Below are 17,899 nucleotides of genomic sequence, written 5' to 3' on the forward strand. Positions count from 1 at the left end.
GGGGTCAAAAGATTAGAGATCTCGGTGGCAGAACAGGAAAAATTTGCCAGAGGGGGAGTGTGGGAGAGAAGGCAGGTGAGGAAGTTGTGGTAAGATAGAGGGATTTCAGAGTTGGGATCGGGCAGTGACTAGAGATGAGGAGATCGAGTGTGTGTCCTAGGTGGCGAGTGGGCGAGCTGAGCTGGAGCGGGAGGTCAGCAGAGTTGAGGAGTGTTAGAAAGCGGTCAACGGAAGGGTCATCGGGAACATTCATGTGGATATTGAGGTCCCCAAGGATCAGTGTAGGGATGGAGAAAGAGAGAAGGAATGTGCGAAAGGGATCGAAAAGGTTCGAAAAGTTGGAGTTGAGGCCTGGGGGTGGGGGACGGATGACCGTGAGTAATATCTGGAGTGGGTGGTTGGGGCGGATGATATGGACTTCGAGAGAAGAAGGGGAAGGGAGGGAAGAGGGAGGCGGAATGGTGAGAAAGCGGCATTGGGGAGTGAGAAGGAAGCTGACACCTCCGCCTTTCCCAGTGAGGCTGGCTGGGTGGGAGAAGATGAGGCCCCTTTGGAGAAAGCGGCACTTGAGACCGTGTCATCTGTGGAACGATGGCGGAAGTCGTGGGTCAAGGGGGACGGAAGGAGGGAGGGAGGCAGGGAGAGAGGGAGCGGGCCCCGGCCTGGGACGAGGACCCCGCTGGGAAGAAAAAGCATCCCGGGCCCCACGGCCGGAGGTGGATCCTGGTGGAGGCTAGTTGTGGGTACTGGGTACCTCTTTTCCGCCTCCCCACCCCTCCCAGGGCCCCCAGCCTGGTTCCCCTCCTGGAAAGCCGGGGAACACCCCTCATTATCCCTCCTCCTCAACCCGCCAGGCCCCTTCCCCGGCCCCTGGCCTTGGCTGCCCCGTACTGCCCCTCTCCTGCCCGGTCCACCCTCTACCCCCGCCCCCACGGGCTCTGGCACACAGAGGCTGGGTGTTCCTGCTCCGTCTGGGATTAGGGTGAACAATGGGGCCGGGAAACGCTGACTCACAGACCCGGAGCCAGAAAAACAGCTTTATTCAGCCCAAGCCAGTGCGACTTTCCCCTTAGCCTCCTCCCTGGGCACGGGTGACCCAGTCTCCCTGCCTCCGGCCTCTCCCCGCCCCCGGCCTCCCTAATAGAAATAATCATTGTAGTATTCGTTAAGCGCTGACTGTGTGCCGGGCACTGTACTAAGCATTGGGATGGATACAAGCAAATACAGCTGGACACGGTCCCTGTCCCACATGGGCTCATAGTCTCAAACCCCATTTTACAGATGAGGGAACTGAGGCCTAGAGAAATGAAGTGACTTTCTCAAGGTCACACAGCAGACAAGTGACAGAGCCGGGATTAGAACCCACAACCTTCTTGCTCCCAGGCTCGCGTTCTATCCACTATACTATGCTTTGGCCTCCCTGTCTCCTGGCCTCCCTCCTTGCCCTCAGTCTCCCCATCCCCTCCCGAAGATCCCGATGCCCAGCCTCGAATCTAACCCTTAGTCTGCACCCTCGGGGAACAGTATAGCCTAGTGGAAAGAGCCTAGGGCTGGGAGTCAGGGGACCTGGGTTCTAATCCCTGCTCTGTCGCTTACTTGCTGGGTGATCGTGGCAAGCCACTTCACTCCGGACCTCAGTTTCTTCATCTGTCAAATGGGGGGATCCAATCTCCGTTCTCTCTCCAATTTAGACTGTGAGTCCCATGTGGGTCAGGGCCCTGATCATCATCATCATCATCATCATCATCATCAATCGTATTTATTGAGCACTTACTGTGTACAGAGCACTGTACTAAGCGCTTGGGAAGGACAAGTTGGCAACACATAGAGACAGTCCCTACCCAATAGTGGGCTCACAGTCTAAAAGGGGGAGACAGAGAACAAAACCAAACATACTAACAAAATAAAATAAATAGAATAGGTATGTACAAGTAAAATAAATAAATAAATAGAGTAATAAATATGTACAAACATATATACATATATACCCTGATCATCACACAGTAAGCGCTCAATAAATGCGATTGACTGACTGGCTGACCCAGCACTAAGTACAGGTTTCGGCACAAAGTAACCGAGAAGCAGTGCAGCCTAATGGCTAGAGCATCGTCCCGGGAGTCAAGAGGAACTAGGTTCTAATCCCGGCTCCACCACTTGTCTGCTGGGTGACCTTGGGCAAGTCGCTTCATTCTGTGCCTCGGTTGCCTCATCGGAAAAATGGGGATTAAGACTGTGAGCCTCAAGTAGGACATGAATTGAGTCCAACCTGATCAGCTTGTATCTACCCCAGAGCTTAGTACAGTGCCCGGCACACGGTAAGTGCTAAACAAACGCCATTTAAAAAATAACCCCAAAACCTGCTTAACGAGTACCACAGTAATTATTTCTTCCCCTTCCATGACTTTCCATGACTTCTTTTCCGTGACTACTTCTGCCCCCAGCTTTCCCAGGCCTTTCCCTTTCCCTGGTCTACTAGGATAGTCATTTTATACTAAGGGGGGATGTTGAGGTGGGGTTTGGTAGTAGCCCCCCTACCCCACATTGGACACAAAGAGCTTTTAATATGAGGGAAGATGTAGCAGGGTCGGAACTGTGGCCAGGTGCTCCCCGGATCTCCTCCCTGAAGGTTTCGAGGGGCAAATGAATAAGATCCACCCAGGTGCGGGGTTTATACCCACGGGAGAAGGAATCTCCCCCTTGTCCCCCTCTCCGTCCCCCCCATCTTACCTCCTTCCCTTCCCCACAGCACCTGTATATATGTATATATGTTTGTACGTATTTATTACTCTATTTATTTATTTAATTTACTTGTACATATCTATTCTATTTATTTTATTTTGTGAGTATGTTTGGTTTTGTTCTCTGTCTCCCCCTTTTAGACTGTGAGCCCACTGTTGGGTAGGGACTGTCTCTATATGTTGCCAGCTTGTACTTCCCAAGTGCTTAATACAGTGCTGTGCACACAGTAAGTGCTCAATAAATACGATTGATTGATTGATTGATTGATCATCATAATAAGTGTGGTATTTGTTAAGCGCTAAGATAGATATGAGGTGACCAGATGGTCCTCCTTGGGCGCTGGACAATAATAATGATGGCATTTGTTAAGCGTTTACTATGTGCCAAGCACTGTTCTAAGCGCCGGCATAGATACAAGGTGATCAGATGGTCCTACTTGGGCCCTGGACAGTAGTAATGATGGCACTTTTATTTGTACTCTTTTTATTTGTTTATTTTATTTGTACTCTATTTTATTTGTACATATTTATTCTATTTATTTTATTTTGTTAATATGTTCTGTCTTGTTGTCTGCCTCCCCCTTCTAGACTGTGAGCCCACTGTGGGTAGGGACTGTCTCTATATGTTGCCAACTTGTACTTCCCAAGCACTTAGTACAGTGCTCTGCACACAGTAAGCGCTCAATAAATACGATTGAATGAATGAATGAATGAATTCCTCACAGAACTGGGTTTGGGTCCCTATTTCTGTCCCAATCCCCATTCTCCACCCTGTTTTACTCCTCAGAACGGGACGTACTATTTATCGCCATAGACAGGAGGAAGCCTATTATCACACTAACCAGTTGCCCAAACCGAGTTCTCTCGGAGAGTGAAAACCCAAATAAACCTTCGGTTCATGAGCAAAATTGTGCGTTCGTCCGCCCCAGCTAACCAGGTTTTTTTTTTAATGGTATTTTATAAGTGCTTAGTATGTGCTCCTGTACTACATACAAGCTTATGGTTCTAAGCACTGGGTTAGATACGAGGTAATCAGGTTCATATCCTAAATGGGGGTCTCAGACTTAATTCCTATTTTATAGATGAGGGAACTGAGGCCTAGAGGAAGTGAAGTGATTTACCCAAGGTCACACAGCAAAAAAGTGGTGGAGATAGGATTCGAACACAGGTCCTCTGACTCCCAGGCAGGGGCTTTTTCCACAAGGATACAGTTCATGATGGGGCTCTCAGACTTAATTCCTATTTTATAGATGAGGGAACTGAGGCCTAGAGGAAGTGAAGTGATTTACCCAAGGTCACACAGCAAAAAAGTGGTGGAGATAGGATTAGAACCCAGGTCCTCTGACTCCCAGGCAGGGGCTTTTTCCACAAGGATACAGTTCATGTCCTAAATGGGGCTCTCAGACTTAATTCCCATTTTATAGATGAGGGAACTGAGGCCTAGAGGAAGTGAAGTGATTTACCCAAGGTCACACAGCAAAAAAATGGTGGGGATAGGATTAGAACCCAGGTCCTCTGACTCCCAGGCAGGGGCTTTTTCCACAAGGCCACACTGCTTCTCGGGCTTCTGGGGATTGCCCCCTCCCAATCAGATAATAATATAATAGTAATGATAATTATAACAATAATAAAGTGTGGCATTTGTTAAGAACTTACTAGCTGTCAAGCACTGTTGTAAGTGCAGGGGAAGATACAAGTAAATCAGGTCAGAACCAATTCCCGTCCCACACAGGGCTTATAAGTAGGGGGGGAACAAGCATTGAGTCCCCATTTTACAGATGAAGTAATTGAGGCAGAGGTGTGTACTCTGCTGGGTTTGGGGGTTTCAGAACCAGCCCTCGTTCCAATTCACTAAAGGACAGAACAACTCAGCTGCCCGGCCGTTGAACCCACGAAAAACTCTCCCTCCCCGGACCATTTGCTTGCCGTGCTTGTGAATTTAAACACGGTTAAAAAGAGGAATCTTCTCCATCCTGTGTAATAAAAAATAGCGATGGTATTTGTTAAGCGCTTACTAAGTGTCGAGCACGGTACTAAGCGCTGGGGTAGATAAAAGGTAATCAGGTTGGACACAGTCTTCACAGTCTTAATCCCCATTTTGCAGATGAGGTGGCTGAGGCCCAGGGAAGTGAAGTGACTTACCCAAGTTCACACAGCAGCCACGTTGGCGGAGCCAGGATTCGAACCCAGGTCCTTCTGACTTCCAGGCTTATGATCTATCCACTAGGCCATGCTGCTCCTGATTGCTGGCTTTACATTTAAGGAGAAAGGAGCACTTTTGGATTCAGCCTTTAGAGATTCCTTCTACTTCAACGGGAGCCCCATGTGGGACAGGGACGGTGTCCAACCTGATTAACTTGTATCTACGCTTAGAACAGTGCCAATACGTCGAAAGTGTGTAATAAATACCATGATAATACTTAGACTGTGATATTGCTTAGACTAACCCAGCGCTTAGTACAGTGCTCGACAGTAAGCGCTTAACAAATTCCCTAGTAATGCTTAGGTGTGAGTCCCCAGTGTTCGACACTTAGTAAGCGCTTAACAAACTCCATAATAATACTTAGGTGTGAGTCCTGTATCTCTCCACCACTTGTCTGATGTTTGACCTTGGGCAAGTCACTTCACTTCTCTGTGCCCCAGCTCCCTCATCTGTAAAATGGGATTTAAGACCGCGAGCCCCACGGGAGATATGGACTGTGTCCAACCTGATTAATTTGCATCTGCTCCGGGCCGAAGAAAGTGGGCTTTGGAAGACTAAATGACTCGATTTAGATTAGCATGTTTTGGACACATAATCAGGAAGACTAATTCCCTGGAGAAGACACTAATGCTAGGAAAAGTCCAGGGAAAATGTGGAAGAGGCTGAACAGCAGCTAGATGGATAGAGACCGTAACGGTGTTAATGGAAGTACCGTGAGAAAGGTTATGGATTACGGCAGAAGACAGGACAGGGCGTTCTGGAGAAAGTATATCCATAGAGGCTCTATGAATCGGAAACGAGAAGCAGCGTGGCTCAGTGGAAAGAGCGCGGGCTTTGGAGTCAGAGGTCTTGGGTTCAAATCTTGGCTCCACCAATTGTCAGCTGTGTGACTTTGGGCAAGTTACTTAACTTCTCTGTGCCTCAGTGACCTCATCTGTAAAATGGGGATTAAGACTGAGTGCCCCCCGTGGGACAACCTGATCACCTTGTAACCTCCCCAGTGTTTAGAACAGTGCTTTGCACATAGAAAGTGCTTAATAAATGCCATTATTATTATTATTATTGTATAATAACCCCAGTGTTTAGGAAAGTACTTGACACATAGTAAGCATTAGGGCATTAGATATTCACTCCACCCTCAACCCAACAGCTCTTATGTACAGATCTTTAAATTGCATGTTATATATGACATTTATATTAACGTCTGTCTTGCCCTGTAGACAGAAAGCTCACTATGGGTAGGGACTGTGTCTGGGAATTCTGTCATAGTGTACTTTTTCAAGTGATTAGTACCGCACTCTGCGCAGTAAGAGCTCAGTAAATACAACCGATTGATTGCTAAGTGCTGAACAAATACCACAGTAATCATCTTCATCATAATAGAAAGGTAGCTAAGGGCCCAGTTGGAATTTTCTGTTTCAAACTGGGGTCCGGTGCGGGAGGCAACTTAAATACTCTCAGGAGGCTGAAAAATATCCGATCCAGTGGTATTTATTAATTTATTTTTTATAGTGGCGTTTGTTAAGCACTTACTATGTGCTAAGCGCTGGGGTAGATAAAAGCTAATGAGGTTGGACACAGTCCACGTCCCGCATGGGACTCAAAGTCTTAATCCCCATTTTACACGTGAAGTGACTGAGGCACAGAAAAGTGAAGTGCCTTCCCGAGGTCACACAGCAAAAAGGTGGCGGAGAGGGATTAGAACCCAGCTCCTTCTGACTCCCGGGCCCGGGCTGTATTCTTTAGGCCATGATGCTTCTGTATATCTTTTTTAGTTGTGTTCTGAGTCTTTTTTAATGTTCTGTTCCTCTCCCACTTGCGTAACTCTTGGTTCCCTCAGCTCCTCCAGGGCAGAGCTTCCCGGATCAGTTGGGGATCTGGTTCATATCGGAGTGGATCAGTAGGTGGTAATTATGGCAAGAGAAGCAGAGAGGCCTAGTGGATAGCGCCAAGGCCTGGGAGTGAGAAGGACCCGTGTCCTAATCCTGGCTCCGCCGCTTGTCCGCTGTGTGACCTTGGGCAAGTCACTGCCTTCACTTCTCTGTGCTTCAGTACCCTCATCTGGAAAATGAGGGTTAGGATTGTGAGCCCCACGTGAGACCTGGGCTGGATCCAAATTGATTAGGTTGCATCTACCTCGGGCTTAGAACAGTGTCATCATCATCAATCATCAATCATATTTATTGAGCGCTTACTGTGTGCAGAGCACTGTACTAAGCGCTTGGGAAGTACAAGTTGGAAACATATAGAGACAGTTCCTACCCAACAGTGGGCTCACAGTCTAAAAGAGGCCTTTCCTGACTAAGCTCTTATTTCCCCTTCTCCCACTCTCTTCTGTGTCACCTTTGCACTTGGATTTGCAGCCCCACAGCCCTTTGCTCCATATCCACAATTTATTTGTTTATATTATTGCCTGTCTGCCCTACTGGACTATAAGCTCATCGTGGGCAAGGAACATATCCACCGACTCTGTTATACTGTACACTCCCAAGCACTAGGCCATGCTGACTTGCCCAAAGTCACTCAGAGAGTTCACCAAGAACGCAACAGGTTGAGGGACGGAACCAGAATTAAAGACTGAACCCCTTGATTAACAGGAAACGTATTTAACAGCGAAGTTTAGCCCATGGTGTCTTGCACACAGTAAGCATTTAACAAGTCCATTAAACCCTCCCCCTGAAAAAAACCTGTCCTGAGACGGCTATTTGCTCAGCTATTAAGTGCCTTGATATGAGCCAGTCAGACGTGGAATCCATTGCTCGTCCAGTGGTTCCCTGTAACAACAATAATAATAAAAATTATGATACTTGTTAAAAGCGCTTACTATGTGCCAAACGCTGTGGTAGATACTAGTTAATCAGGTTGGACACAGTCCCTGTCCCACATGAGTCTCACACTCTTAATCCCCATTTTGTACTTGTACTTGTCCCCAACTTGTACTTCCCAAGCGCTTAGTACAGTGCTCTGCACAAAGTAAGCGCTCAATAAATACGATTGATTGATTGATTGATTGATTGATTGATTTTGCAGTTGAGAGAACTGAGGACCAGAGAAGTGAAGTGATTTGCCCGAGGTCGCATGGCAGAGATGTACGGGAACTGGGATTCGAACCCAGGTCCTTCTGACTCTCACGCCCATGCTCTATCCACTAAGCCATGCTGTCCCTGTGTGGGGGTGGGTTCTACTGGGAAGCACACAGCGGGGAATTAAAAGTTTCCAGCCACAATGTAGGACACTTTCTCCAAATCCAGTATGGGGCCTCCATCCCAACGGCTTCGGGAGCCCATCGAAGACAAGGAAATGATGTTATCAAGCCTCCGGCTCTATTCCCGGTAGCTCCCTCCCGAAGGACTATTCGGCCCACGAGAAACGACCCACGTGAGGCCTGATGCCGCCCCTGTTCTGGGAATCCAAGGAAATTCCCTGAATTTCCTAATTTCCCAAGGAATCGAAGTAAATCCCGGCTGGGGAGAGAGCGCCCCCTGCGGGCTCAGATTTCACACCTCGGAGTTGCCCGGGGAATCCAGTAGCTAGCCAATCTTTCATTCATTCATTGAGCGCTTACTGTGTGCACAACACTGTACTAAACGCTTGAGAAAGCACAATACAGCAATAAAGAGAGACAATCCCTGCCCACAACGAGCTCACAGTCTAGAGGATATTTATTGAGCGCTTACCACGTGCAGAAAACTGTACTGAGCACTTGGGGGAGTGCACTGTAACTATCTAGCAGACACCTCTCCTACCCACAACGAACTGATGGTCTAGAGGGGGAGAAAGACATTGATATAAATCGATAAATGACAGGCACGGACATAAGTGCTGTGGGGCTGGGAGGGGGGATGTATAATAATAATAATGATAATGATGGCATTTATTAAATGCTTACTATGTGTAAGGCACTGTTCTAAGGGCTGATATAATGGGAGCAAGTCAGGGCGATGCAGAAGGGAACGGGAGAAGAGAAAAGGAGGGTTTAGTCAGGGAAGGCATCTTGGAGGAGATGGGCCTTTGGTGAGGCTTTGAAGGTGGGGTGAGTCATTGTCTGTTGGATATGAGGAGGGAGGGGGTTCCAGGGCAGAGGCAGGATGTGGGCGAGAGGTTGGCGGTGAGATTGATGAGAGAGAGGGACAGTGAGAAGGTTAGCACGAGAGGAGAGAAGTGGGTGGGCTGGGTTGGAGTAGGAGAGTAGTGAGATGAGGTAGAAGGGAGCGAGGTGATTGAATGCTTTAAAGGCAATGGGGAGGAGTTTCTCCTTGATGATGAGATGGATGGGCAACCACTGGAAGTTCTTGAGGAACGGGGAAACATGACCTCAGTGCTTTCATAGAAAAATGATCTGGGTAACAGAGTGAAGTATGAACTGGAGCAGGTAGAGACAGGAGGCAGAGAGGTCAGCAAGGAGGCTGATACAGTAATCAAGGCGGGACAGGATAAGTGATTGGAGTGACACTGTAGCAGTTTGGATGGAGAGGAAAAGGTGGATTTTAGCGATGTTGTGAAGGTGGGACCGACAGGATGTAGTGATGGGATGAATATGTAGGTTGAATGAGAGGAGCCAAGGATAACGCCAAGGTTACAGGCTTGTAAGAAAGGAAGGATGGGGGTGCCAGCTACAGTGATGGGAAAGTCAAGGGAAGGGCACGCTTGGGTGGGAAGACAAGGAATTCTGCTTTAGACATGTTAAGTTTGCGGTGATGGCAGGACATTCAAGTAGAGCTGTCTTGAAGGCAGGAGGAAATGTGAGACTGCAGAGAGGGAGAGAGATCAGGGCTGGAGATGGAGATTTGGAAATCATCTTCGTAGAGGTAGGAGTTGAAGCCATGGCAGTTGGATGAGTTTAGCAAGGGAGTGGGTGTGGATGGAGAGAGAAGCAATGTGGTCTAGTGGATAGAGCACGGGCCTGGGAGTCGGAAGGATCTGGGTTCTAATCCCTGCCCTGCCACTAATCTGCTGTGTGACCTTGGACAAGTCACTTCACTTCTCTTTGCCTCAGTTACCTCATCTGTAAAATAGGGATAAAGACCGTGAACCCCATGTGGGACATGGACTGTATCCAACCTGAATATCTTGTACCTACCCTAAGCACTTAGAACAGCTCCTGGGCATATAGTAAGTGCTTAACAAATACAATAAAAAAAAAGAATTGAAGGGGACCCAGAATTGAACTTTGAGAGACTCTCACAGTTAGGAAGTGGGAGGCAGAGGAGAAGCCCATGAAAGAGAGTGAGAATGAGCAGCCAGAGAGCTACGGGGAGAACCAGGAGAGGACAGAGTCAGTGGATCTGAGGCTGGATATTGTTTCCAGGAGAAGGGGTGGTTGACAGTGTTGAAAGAAATTGAGTGGTCGAGGAGAATTAGGGAGGAGTAGAAACCGTTGGTTTTGGAAAGAAGATCGCCGGTGACCTATGAGAGGGCGGTTTCTACGGAGTGAAGGGGATGGAAACCAGATTGGAAGATGTCAAGAAGAGAATTGGAGGAGCAGAATTTAAGAGAGTGGATGTAGACAACTCATTCAAAGAGTTTGGAGAGGAATGTTAGGAGGGAGATGTAGCGATAACTGGGGCGAGCTGTAGTTTCAAGGGAGGGTTTTTTAGGAGGGGAGACACGGGCATGTTTGAAAGCAGTGGGGAAGAAGTCACCGGAGTGAACAGTTGCAGATGGCAGATGGCGGGGAAGAAGGGAGGGGAGGAAAGCGTTTTGAGGAGGTGAGAAGGGATGGGCTTGTATGCACAGGTGGAGGGGGTGGATTTTGAGAGAAGGCAGGGGATCTCCTCTAGAGATACTGCTGGGAAAGATGGGAGAGTCGAAGAAGGGGCAGGAGGGGGGAGTTGACTGGGGAGGGCCAGGGGAGATTTTCAGAAGATCACGCCTGATGGATTTAATTTTCTCACTAAAGTAAGTGGCCAGGTCATTAGGGGCAAGGGATGGGGGAAGCAGGGGGACAGGGGGTTTGAGGAGGGAGTTAAACACCTGGAACAACTGGTGAGGGCAGTTTTTATTATTAGGAGGGTGGGCGGGTGCCCCTCTGAGTTGGCCGTGGTATGGGCTTTGCAAAAGCCCCCGCCTTAGCTGGGCCCCGGCCTCCTCCGAGGAGAACAGAGTGGGGCAAAGTCTCAGCCCCAATCTGGCCAATATGTCTGCAGCGGTAAGGACGGGGGGAATCTGGGAGATCTCTCCGTGGCCGTGGGAGGAGGAGAATCGGGGAGATCTCTCTGCAGGGGGAAAGGCCCCAGTTTAGAATCTGGGTGATTTCTCTGTGGGAGCCGGATTTTGGGAGGGTTGGTGGGGGCGGGGGGGGAGTGGGTAAGGGGATTTGAATTCTGAGGGAAAACACATGGTGAAGAATTGGGACCTCAGCCTCCAGCATCTCCCTGTGGGGTCTGCTTTAGTCATTCACTGCCAACCCCCGCCCCAAATCCACTTCCTCTGACTTTTGCACAAAATCCTTCCACTTGCTGCGAGCCCAGGATGAGGAAGGGACCGGAAAACTCGACTTTCCAGCCAGCTGCTGCTTTTGCCGTCTGGAACCCCCGTCAAGACAGGCGCGGGCTCAGCTCTGGTCCTAATCAATCCATCAATCAATGGTATTTATTGAGTGCTAACTGTGTGCAGCACAATGGATTAAACACTTCTACGTCTCCATCCTTGATCTCTCTCTCTCTCTCTCTCTCTCTCTCTCTCTCTCTCTCTCTCTCTCTCTCTCTCTCTCTCTCTCTCTGCAGCCTCGCATTTCCTCCTGCCTTTGGGACATCTCTACTTGGATGTCGTGCTGACATATCAAACTTAATATGTCCAAAACAGAATTCCTCGTCTTTCCAACCAAACCCTGTTCTCCCCCGATTTTTTTTTTTGTCTTCTACTACACTGCGGTCCTCTAATGCCAACCTACTCATCTCACCGCCGACCTTTCGCCCATGTCCTGCCTCTGGCCTGGAAAATTCTTCCTCTTCATATCCAACAGGCAATCACTCTCCCCACCTTCAAGGCCTTATTGAAGGCCCACCTCCTCTAAGAAGCCTTCCCTAACTAAGTTCTCATTTATTCTTCTCCCACTCCCTTCTGCGTCACCTTTGCACTTGGATTTCCTCCCTTTATTCACCTCTCCCTCAGCCCCACAGCACTTACGTACATATGTGTAATTTATTTATTTCTATTAATGTGTGTCTCACCCTGTACTTTATAAGTTCGTTGTGGGCAGGAAATGAATCTACCAACTCTGTTTTATTGTTCTAGTGTACTCTCCCAAGCACTTAGTATTAAAAAACACAATAGTCATTTAATAAATACAGTAGTATTTACTGAAAGAGCAATAGGGACACTACCAGGAAGCTGACGTTTCTTTAATAAAAATTATGGCATTTGTCAAGCCCTTATTATGTGCCTCACAATGTACTAAGCGCTGGGGTGGATACAAGCAAATCGGGTTAAACAGAGTCCCTGTCCCATGTGGGGCTCAGAGTCTCAATCCCCTTTTTACAGATGAGGTAACTGAGGCCCAGAGAAGTGAAATGACTTGCCCAAGGTCACACAGCAGACAAGCGGTGGAGCTGGGATTAGAACCCAGGTCTTTCTGACTCCCAGAATTGTGCTCTATCCACTAGGCCATGCTGTATCCAAGTCTGCTAGTAAAGCATCCTTTGAAGCAGCGTGGCCAGTGGAAAGAGCACGGGCTTGGGAGCCAGAGGTCGTGGGTTCAAATCCCGATTCTGCCGCTTGTCAGCTGTGTGACTTTGGGCAAGTCACTTAACTTCTCTATGCCTCAGTTACTTCATCTGTAAAATGGGGATGACGGTGAGCCCCCACGTGGGGCAACCTGATCACCCTGTATCCTCTCCAGCGCTTAGAACAGTGCTTTGCACATAGTAAGCACTTAACAAATGCCATTATTATTATTATTATTGTTATTATTAGAGGCTAATGCCTGACAGGCACAATCCCAACTGAAGGAATACAGAAGAAATCTCTGCTCCCATCCTCTTCCCCCAGTTAGGGTGGTAGGTGGGGTGTGAATCGTTTCTTCCATGAGCTATAATAATAATAATAATAGTTATTGTTAATAATAATAATGGTATTTGTTAAGCGCTTACTATGTGCCAAGCACTGTTCTAAGCACTGGGGGAGATACAAAGTGATCAGGTTGTCCCACGGGGGGCTCACAGTCTTAATCCCCATTTTATAGATGAGGGAACTGAGGCCCGGAGAAGTGAAGTTCCTTTAGACTCCTTTTAGACTGTGAGCCCACTCTTTTAGACTGTGAGCCCACTATTGGGTAGGGACTGTCTCTATATGTTGCCAACTTGCACTTCCCAAGCGCTTAGTCCAGTGCTCTGCACACAGTAAGCGCTCAATAAATACGATTGGTGATGATGATGAAGTGACTTGTCCAAAGTCACCCAGCCGACAAGTGGCGGAGCCGGGATTAGAACCGACGACCTCTGACTCCCAAGCCCGGGCTCTTTCCACAGAGCCAGGCTGCTTACGATGACCATCCTCTCCCGGCCTGGCGGGGAGGGTAACTGCTGCCCACGGGCACGATTCCGGGATTCCTTCTCCAGCCCAGCCCGCACCCTCCGCTCCTCTGCTGCTAATCTCCTCACCGTTAGGCCTCGTTCTCGCCTGTCTCACCATCGACCCCCGGCCCACGTCCTCCCCCTGGCCTGGAATGCCCCCAATCCCTCTGCCCATCCGCCAAGCTAGCTCTCTTCCTCCCTTCAAGGCCCTACTGGGAGCTCACCTCCTCCAGGAGGCCTTCCCACACTCAGCCCCTTCCTTCCTCTCCCCCTCCCCATCCCCCCGCCTTACCTCCTTCCCCTCCCCACAGCACCTGTTTATATGTATATATGTTTGTACGGATTTATTACTCTATTTATTTATTTGTGCATATTTATTCTATTTATTTTATTTTGTTAATAGGTTTTGTTTCGTTGTCTGTCTCCCCCTGCTAGCCTGTGAGCCCGCTGTTGGGTAGGGACCGTCTCTAGATGTTGCCAACTTGGACTCCCCAAGCGCTTAGTCCAGTGCTCTGCACACAGTAAGCGCTCAATAAATACGATTGATTGAATGAATGGATGAATGAATGAATGAATGAATGAATGAATGATTCCGCGGGGGGGGTGGGGGCCGGAGGCAGGGGAGGGCTAGAGGCGGGCTCGGTTCAGGACCAAGGACAGACCTCGCCCCCTCCCCTTCCCCCAGCCCCGCCGTCAGCACCAGGGACAGGGCCTCTTTACTACATTCTCCTTAGCTGTGGGAGAATAATAATTATAACAGCAATAATAATAATGATAATAATGATAATAATGATAATAATAATGGCATTTATTAAGCGCTTACTCTGTGCAAAGCACCGTTCTCAGCGCTGGGGAGGTTCCAAGGTGATCAGGTTGCCCCACGGGGGCCTCCCAGTCTTCATCCCCATTTTACAGATGAGGGAACTGAGCCACAGAGAATCAATCAATCAATCAATCGCATTTATTGAGCGCTCACTGTGTGCAGAGCACTGGACTAAGCGCTTGGGAAGTCCAAGTTGGCAACATGTAGAGACAGTCCCTACCCAACAGGGGGCTCGCAGTCTAGAAGGGGGAGACGGAGAACAAAACCAAACATACTAACAAAATAAAATAAATAGAATAGATGTGTACAAGTAAAATAAATAAATAAATAAATAGAGTAATAAATATGTACAAACATATATACATATTTACAGGTGCTGTGGGGAAGGGAAGGAGGTAAGATGGGGGGGATGGAGAGGGGGACGAGGGGGAGAGAAGTGAAATGACTTGCCCAAAGTCACCCAGCTGACAAGTGGCGGAGCCGGGGTTTGAACCCATGACCTCTGACGCCAAAGCCCGGGCTCTTTCTACTGAGCCACGCTGCATAATAATAAAAAATAATGGTAATAATAATAATAATGATGGTATTTGTTAAGCGCTTACTATGTGCCAAGCACTGTTCTAAGCACTGGGGGGATACAAGGTAATCAGGGTTGTCCCACGGGAGGCTCACAGTCTTCATCCCCATTTTACGGATGAGGGACCTGAGGCCCAGAGAAGTCAAGTGACTTGCCCAAAGTCACCCAGCTGACAAGTGGCGGAGCCGGGGTTTGAACCCATGACCTCTGACCCCAAAGCCCGGCCTCTTTCCACTGAGCCATGCTGCATAATAATAAAAATAATGGTACTTGTTAAACGCTTACTGTGTGCCATGCACTGCACTAAGCGCTGGGGCTTAGTACAAGCAAATCGGGCTGGACACTGTCCCACGTGGGGTTCACAGTCTCGATCCCCATTTTACAGATAAGAAGCAGCGTGGCTCAGTGGAAAGAACCCGGGTTTGGGAGTCAGAGGACGTGGGTTCTAATCCTGGCTCTGCCACTTATCTGCTGTGTGACTCTGGGCAAGCCACTTAACTTCTCTGTGCCTCAGTCACATCATCTGTGAAATGGGGATTGACTGCGAGCCCCACGCGAGACAATCTGATTACCGTGTATCTACCCCAGTGCTTAGAACAGTGCCTGGCACATAGCAAGTGCTTAACTAATACCATCGTTATTATTACTGTTATTATTACTATGAGGTAACAGGCCCAGAGAAGTGAAGTGACTTTCCCAAGGTCACTCAGCAGACAAGTAGCCCGTTGTTGGGTAGGGACCGTCTCTATATGTTGCCAATTTGTCCTTCCCAAGCGCTTAGTACGGTGCTCTGAGCACAGTAAGCGCTCAATAAATACGATTGAATGTATGAATGAAAGTGGCGGAGCCTGGAGTAGAACCCATGACCTCTGACTTCTAGGCCTGTGCTCTATCCACTGGGCCATGCTGCTTCTCTATAATAGTAATAATAATAATAATAACAGTGGTATTAAGCATGTACTTTGTCCCTCTACTAAGCGCTGGAGTGGATACGAGCAAATCAGGTTGGACACAGTCCCTGTCCCACATGGGCTCACAGTCTCAATCTCCATTTTACAGATGAAGGAACGGGGCACAGAGAAGTGCAGTGATTTTCCCGAGGTCATACAGCAGACACGTGGCGGAGCCGGGATTAGAACCCATGACCGTCTGACTGCCAGGTTTGTGCTCTAGCCACTAGGCCATGCTGCTTCATCTGTCAATCAGTGGTATTTATTGAGTGCTTCTTGTGTGCAGAACACTGAACTAAGAGGTCAGGATACAGAGAGTTGGTAGACCTGTTCTGTGCCTACGACAAGCTTACGGTCTAAAGGGGACCGAGGGGGTCTCAACTTCCCCCCACTCCCAGCTGGACCTGTCTGCTGAGTCTGAGAGAGTGGTAGGGGAGTCTCTCTGGGGTCTGAATCAATCGATCAATCAATCAGTGGTATTTATTGAGCACTCACTGTGTGTGATGAGTGTATTAAGCACTTGGGAGAGTTCAAAAGAACATCAAACAGACACATTGAGAAGCAGGGTGGCTCAATGGAAAGAGCACGGCCATGGGAGTCAGAGGTCATGGGTTCAAATCCCAACTCTGCCAATTGTCAGCTGTGTGACCTTGGGCAAGTCGCTTCACTTCTAGACCGTGAGCCCACTGTTGGGTAGGGACCGTCTCTTTATGTTGCCAACTTGTACTTCCCAAGCGCTTAGTACAGTGCTCTGCACACAGTAAGTGCTCAATAAATACGATTGATTGATTGATTGATTCTCTGTGCCTCGGATACCTCATCTGTGAAATGGGGATTAAGACTGTGAGCCTCACGTGGGATAACCTGATCACCTTGTATCCTCCCCAGCACCGAGAGCTGTGCTTTGCACATAGTAAGCACTTAACAAATGCCATCATTATTATTCAGTGCTTAGAACAGTGCTTGGCACATAGTAAGTGCTTAACAAATACCATTATCATCATCATTCCCAGACCACAATGAGGTTACAGTCTAGAACCCAACTCTCTACCCATTAAGCACTTGATATTCACCCCACCCTCACCCCACAGCAGTTGTGTACATATCCTTATTCTCCCCCTCTAGACTATAAGCTCCTTGTGGGCAGGGAATGTGTTTACCAACTCTGTTGCATTGTACTCTCCCAAGCACATGCTATAGTGCCCACAGTAAGTGCTCAATAAATGCCATCGATTGATTGAAGAAGGGGTACTGTACTAAGTTCCTGGTGATTTGGCAGATAATAAGAATAATAATTATGGTATTTGTTAAGCACTTACTATGGCCCTACTGAGAGCTCACCTCAATCAATCAATCAATCAATCAATCGTATTTATTGAGCGCTTACTATGTGCAGAGCACTGTACTAAGCGCTTGGGAAGTACAAATTGGCATCACATAGAGACAGTCCCTACCCGATAGTGGGCTCACAGTCTAAAAGGGGGAGACAGAGAACAGAACCAAACATACCAACAAAATAAAATAAGTAGGATAGAAATGTACAAGTAAAATAAATAAATAAATAAATAAACAGAGTAATAAATATGTACAACCATATATACATATATACAGGTGCTGTGGGAGGCCTTCCCAGACTGAGCCCCTTCCTTCCTCTCCCCCTCACCCCCCTCTCCATCCCCCCATCTTACCTCCTTCCCTTCCCCACAGCACCTGTATATATGTATACATGTTTGTACATATTTATTACTCTATTTATTTATTTATTTATTTTACTTGTACCTATCTATTCTATTTATTTTATTTTGTTAGTATGTTTGGTTCTGTTCTCTGTCTCCCCCTTTTAGACTGTGAGCCCACTGTTGGGTAGGGACTGTCTCTATATGTTGCCAACTTGGACTTCCCAAGCGCTTAGTCCAGTGCTCTGCACATAGTAAGCGCTCAATAAATACGATTGATGATGATGATGATCCTTATTCTCCCCCTCTAGACTATAAGTTCCTTGTGGGCAGGGAATGTGTTTACCAACTCTGTTGCATCATACTCTCCCAAGCACATGCTATAGTACCCACAGTGCTCAATAAATGCCATCGATTGA

At 48.0% G+C, this 17,899-nt stretch overlaps 1 protein-coding gene across 1 annotated transcript in view; it reads left to right on the top strand.

Annotated features, from left to right (window-relative positions):
• Positions 1 to 591: 591 nt before the first annotated feature.
• KCNN4 (potassium calcium-activated channel subfamily N member 4) overlaps positions 592 to 17,899 on the top strand; it is a 52,967-nt gene continuing 35,659 nt past the window's right edge. Inside the window, exon 1 of the mRNA XM_038766975.1 lies at positions 592 to 750. Within this exon, the coding sequence (XP_038622903.1) occupies positions 592 to 750 (159 nt within the window). The remainder of the gene's footprint in view (positions 751 to 17,899) is intronic.

This window comes from Tachyglossus aculeatus, chromosome 26 (genome assembly GCF_015852505.1).
Source record: "Tachyglossus aculeatus isolate mTacAcu1 chromosome 26, mTacAcu1.pri, whole genome shotgun sequence".
Lineage (NCBI taxonomy): Eukaryota > Metazoa > Chordata > Mammalia > Monotremata > Tachyglossidae > Tachyglossus > Tachyglossus aculeatus.